Source organism: Ascaphus truei, chromosome 1 (genome assembly GCF_040206685.1).
Source record: "Ascaphus truei isolate aAscTru1 chromosome 1, aAscTru1.hap1, whole genome shotgun sequence".
Lineage (NCBI taxonomy): Eukaryota > Metazoa > Chordata > Amphibia > Anura > Ascaphidae > Ascaphus > Ascaphus truei.
Window position 1 is genome coordinate 69,171,324 of NC_134483.1, and position 6,000 is coordinate 69,177,323.

General features: G+C 39.6%; 1 protein-coding gene across 1 annotated transcript in view; it reads right to left on the reverse strand.

Moving 5' to 3' along the window:
• LOC142488753 (granzyme A-like) overlaps positions 1-5,682 on the reverse strand; it is a 30,333-nt gene extending 24,651 nt beyond the window's left edge. The window contains exons 1-3 of the mRNA XM_075589135.1: positions 5,553-5,682; positions 5,173-5,311; positions 120-261 (exon numbers count right to left, since the gene is read on the reverse strand). Coding sequence (XP_075445250.1) covers positions 120-261; positions 5,173-5,311; positions 5,553-5,613 — 342 coding nt within the window. The 5' untranslated portion in view covers positions 5,614-5,682. The remainder of the gene's footprint in view (positions 1-119; positions 262-5,172; positions 5,312-5,552) is intronic.
• Between the last annotated feature and the right edge of the window lie 318 nt (positions 5,683-6,000).

Genomic DNA, 6,000 nt, shown 5'->3' on the forward strand with positions numbered 1-6,000 from the left:
AAAAATCATTTAAAAAAAATAAAAACTATATTTTATATGTATGAAGTCTTCATACATACAATTCATATTTCTTAGGGATTTAAAAAAAATGAGATTAGTACAGAGGCCCATGTCCTTACCTGTAAAAGCTGAAGATCGTTATTTTTTGTCTCGACATCATAGCACGGATGTGGAACAACTCTGCTAAGCTTATATTTTTGCTGTTCTGTTTCTTTCGTTTGCCATGAATGAGCTCCAAGAATAATCACTGTTTTATTTTCACTGGAAAATATCAAAATGGGAATAAGTACAAAGGCTTCAGGCTGTATTTTGTTCTGTCCTAATGCAGTTCATGACTGTAAAACGTCTGCGCTCCATCATTTTATCGGACCTTCTAACTTATTCCAGGTCAACAGAGTTGATAATGATCCAGGCTATAGGTTTTCAGATCTTACACTATCACTCAAATTCACCATGTCATTCTCAATGTCAGGAAAGGCTCTGGGCCTAGATCAAAAGAATGGGGGGAAGATTGTAGAAGCTGCCCTGACATGGCTGCCTATGCATTATATTCACTAAGCTTCTATAGAGGCGATGTGGGCACTGTGGCACGGAAACTTATTATTATTATTTATTTATAGGGAGCCAACATATTCTGTAATGAATTGCTAAGTTACAGAAAGACAAAAAAGCGACAATACAACATACAATAGAACAATATAATTAATTTAATTGTGTGGTCAAAAGAGTTGGTGGTGCACGCAAATCAAGAAATAATTACAATACACAGAAGGTGCAAAATTCCACGTCAGCCCTCCAAAAATGGAGCCCCACTCAACAAGTAGAAAAACAGTCAGGGAAAAAAACTCAGTCAGAAACAGAGTCTGCACTCAAAGTTTGGTACACAAAAAGTGATATATTTCAATATTGCATACAGTAAGTCCAGAAAGGAACAAGAATCACTAAATATCAACAATATAAAGTGCAATAAAGTAAAGAAAAAGGGTGTGTGTGCTGAGCACGCACATTTTAAGTGAAACTTCTTTGTCTTTTGTCACAGAAATTGTATTTGTGGCGGTGATGTTTTTAATTAAAAAGCAAAACACAATTTCAGTGACAAAACACAAAGAAATGTGACTTAGAATGCATATGCACGGCACTAATATATTTATACTAACTGTGAATTCCTCGTGTGTGACTCTGCGTGTGCAACTCTGCATGTGTGTGATTCTACGTGTGTATGTGTGTGTGACCCTATGTGTGTGACTGTGTGTGACTCTGCATGTGTGTGTGTGACTGCGTGTGAGTGTGTGTGGCTGTGTGTGTGTGTGTGTGACTCTCTGTGTGTGACTGTATGTGTGTGTGTGTCTGTTTCAGCACCGGGATCTCGGGGGACGCTGCTCTCTCACTCTCTCCCTGCTCAGTGTTCCCGACTGCATATGTGTGTGTGTGTGTGTGTGTGACTCTGTGTGCATGTGTGTGTGTGTGTGTGACTGTGTGTGACTCTCTGTGTGTGACTGTATGTGTGTTTGTGTCTGTTTCAGCACCGGGATCTCGAAGGATGCGGCTCTCTCACTCTCTCCCTGCTCGGTGTTCCCGGCTCCTCTCCTCCCCCTCGGTCAGTCCTCTCTTGCGCAGAGGCCCGCGGCCCATGATGCTCATGCGCAGAAGCCCGCTGCCATGCACAGGGGCCCGCAGCACATGGGGCGCATGTGCAGAAGCCCGTGGCCATGCGCAGAGGCCCGCGGCCATTAGTGCGCATGCGTGCTGGAAGAAGGGGAGCACCAATGTACTAGGTGGACAATGGTGGTACTGTGTATGCGTGGTGGCCTGCAAGCTCCTCTTCTGCGCATGCGCGACAGGCACGCGCCCATTAGCATCATGACGTCACTTTTGTTACGGGTTTTCGTTACAAGGCAATGCATTTTTTCTCATGAAAGCCCTGTAGGCGCCAGCAAAGAAGTTTCACTTCAAAAATGCAAAAGGGACAGACACACTTGAGAATTCACATTAATGAATAACTCACTATGAATCCAACATTGTTAAAAGACCAGCAAACGGAATACAAAACAAGACCACAAATAGATCTTATATTACTGCTGACCTGAAATTAGTTGGTATGTTTTATCACTTCTAATTTATAAAAGAAGTGATGTTTGTAGAATTTTTCCAGACAGGGAATCACATTGCCCATTAAATATTTGAAAGCTAAAGGAAAGGACAAATCTCTCTATCCCACAGTTTCTTTTTTTCAGACGACAGTATAATACAGATGCATGAAGGATTTAAATATTGTTTTATATGAAGAAAAAAAAACAGTAGTTTTTAAAGGCTAAAATTAAAATAGATACAATTTTAATATATTACAGTGATCTATAAAACATTATCTGTTCCCCTTTTATATTTTCCTTACTCGTATTTCCTGGACCACAACAAGTTATCGGTAGTACAGTAGATACAGTTGTTCATTGCATTGCATTCTTATGGCATTAGTGGCTTCCTCAGCAATTATAATTCCACACATGCCACCCGAAAGACGATGACCACCATTATTGAAAGTATTTCTCCATTGTAAAAAGGACTACAGTTTGTGTTTTGACAGTGAGCATAAGGACATCATTTAACTGGTAGTGTGCGCCTTCTTTAATTCTGTCCAAAACAGGCTTCAATTTTTTGTATAAATTAACCATGCAGAACATATGTAAAAAAAATAACTTGTAGATCAGAATAACATACTGTAGCCTAACATGATTCCAATGCATACTTAGATAAGCTACAGCACCTGGAGGGTAAGCAGGACTCTGTTCAGCACATTATACCTACAGTACATTACATATTCTATAAGTCCCTGTGCAAGCCGTGCTGTGGTGTACAGATGAGAGTACGTGTAGGCGTGTGGCATACTGTAACACACCACATGCAACTCAAAAACTACTCGTGTTCTTCCTGGTCCATTTGGCAAAACTATTATTCTTTTCCAATTTGTCTTCACGCTTTACTTTTCATCTTAGTCATAAATACTCAGCTCAATTGTTCATTTTTAGAGTTGTACTTGTGAGAATGTATGGCAGTGCACAGTGTTTTTAGAAGCATTGAGTGTTCTGTACAAGCTTCACTCCTCGCTGTGAAACACTGTCTGTGTTGGTGCAACAAAAAAAGACTGCACCAGAAAGAAACATTTTTATAAAACAATTGTGGTGTTTCTTTGATGAAATTTGATGCTGTTTCTAGCACACGTTGTGTCCCAGTTTTGCAGCTGAGAGACTTGGATCAGCAAAGTTAGTGACATTTGGGTTGCATTGGTTTTTTTTTTACTTTAGAGAAAGTTTGAAAATTAGCAAGACGGTTTCATTGGGCTTTTAACCTGAAAACTTCTACTGAACGTACGCAATTTTACCATAGAATCTAATGTTCGAAAATAATTCACTATTTTTTTAAACTTTTGTTATATTTAGTACTTTTTTTTATAGAATTATTGTTACTTTTTGAACTTTTTTAAACTTTTTAAAAGAGGACATTAAAAGCGTTTTTTTCTTCTTACAAATGTTGGCTGGTACGCGTATGCTCAAAAAAACTGTAAAAACACAGTTTTTGCAGCAATTTCAAACTTTGGCAAATACTGCACATTACTCTATTAAATAATCCCCCAAACGTGTAGCTGCAAACTAATATACCATTCACATAGTAAGTACAAGTAGGAATACTGTTTATCAAGGTCCCTGACTGCGACAGGGAAATAATGCCGTGAAACAAGACAAAAATCCCAATTGAAATCAGTAATTGTTTTATTTGATAAACCTGATGTTATGCAACTAGGTAACTTTAATAAATATCTCCCTAAAATAGTAGGTTTCGTTGCTTTTGTCTGCTGCCAAATTTTCTTCACATCACATTCAACTTTTTGTCTGATTGTGCATTTTTCTTAAAGCTTAACTAGCCAACATATTATTCTTTTAAATTCTGCAGCTAGATTATGCATCAATATGCTACACAGTGCATTTAAACGCACATACAGGTGCGCCGACGAGTATTCTAAAACTTGCCTTAAACTTGCCTTGGAAAATCTGGGGCTATCACCAACAAGATCCAGGTACATGCTGGGTACATGCTGCAAACATTTCAGTGACATTTCTGCAGAGACTAATGGCCCATCGGATTAACACAGCAGGGGTCCCTGGCAGTCCTATTCAGTTTGAATGGGACTGCCAGGGACCCGCCAGTGACCCCCGCTGTTAATCCGATGGGCCATTAGTCTGTCTGCAGAAATGTCACTGAAATGTTGCAGCATGTACCCAGCATGTACCCAGGTTGTACCCGGAATGTACCTGGGTCTTGTTGGTGATTGCCCCGGATTTGTTTTAGAATAATCGTCGGTACTGCAGTACAACAAATACAACATGTGCTTGCACCTGCATTAAGTGTAAGAAACGTGTAACTAAAGGGGTTATTCATTAAATAGTGATTGTGGCATTATTGCACAGAATCTCCCATTCACGTTAAATGGTGATAGTGTGTGGATCAGCACTATCTCAGCATAATCAACAACCTCCTAAGTGGGTTATTTATTAAACTGTGATAGTGCCAATTGGGAACTTTCACGCAGAGATTCCCATTCACTGAAATGGGAGTTTCCTGGTGATAGTGCCCAAATCAGCTCTACCACCTTTTAATGAATAACCTTCAAGTTTCTTCGATTTGACATGAATCATATAATATAAAAATTATTAACCTACCCAGAGCTTATAGTCACCCCAAAAACATATGAAGCATGTGACTGCACTGCATTTTATTACTATGAGAGATGGGCGGTTTTTGGGGCAGATTTGGATCCGCAGCGGATCGGCCGGTTCCTTTGGTTCCCGGATTTCAGCGGATCAATCTCAAAAAGGGCGATTCGCGTTTTGCAGATTTTTTTTATTATTATTGCTAATACACTCCGCGGATTTAGCAATCCGTTGGCGGATTCTAAAGAATCTACCAATCCGTCCACGGGTTGTTTACAATGGCGGTTTCTGATGAATCCACGCGGATTAAAACCGAACCAAATCTGTTTGCGGATTTTACACCGCGAAACGGATTTTTTGGGGGAAAATGTGAGAAAATCTGGGAAACGGATTTGGTCGGATTTGTCCATCTCTATTTACTACTGTATGTACTGTGACATTGCAAGGCCTTTACAGGAATGGTACTTACATTTTACAGTGTGCTGCAGTCAACACCCAGTTTGCTTTAATCAAAGCCCCTCCACACACTTGTTGGCCATGTATTAGTACCATGTATGGTCTGGAATGAGGAACAGCGTTATGGCCCTTAATGATTTCCACAGAGACATCTGTAAATGGGAAAAGTGGGAAAACATTGGAAGAAGAAGAATACAGATGTCATTTATCTATAAAAGCACCCGGTGCTGACTTTCCTGCCCTAGCAATACTTGAACATTATCATTGATTATTGTTGTATTTAAACTCTCACTCATATCCGACCCATATTATTGCAGAAAAAAAACTAAGTAAACTTTGTATAAACATCTACAGTTGTACTATATATGTAAAATACATGGAGAAACTACTCACTTCCTTGGATTAGCAGGAGAATAAATGCTGCACGAGCAGATAGCAGAAAGAAAGGGTCCATCCTTGCAGAGTTCTATCTTGTTCTGGGGATAAGTGTAATGTACACATTAGTCTGTTTAACAGGTGGAAGTGGTTTAATGGTTTCCGAGAACACACTATTTTTCCACACAGTACATTTCATAGTGACGTTTTTGCATTTCACATGGTTAAAAGGGACTGTGAGATGTAGTTAACACATGTGACATTACAGGATGTCAATTAGAAACAATTTCACACATGCTGAATGCACTTGTCATCTCTCTGTTTTTAGATGGATAGATGTGTGTGTGTGTGTGTGTGTGTGTGTGTGTGTGTGTGTGTGTGTGTGTGTGTGTGTGTGTGTGTGTGTGTGTGTGTGTGTGTGTGTGTGTGTGTGTGTGTGTGTGTGTGTGTGTGTGTGGCCTCTGAG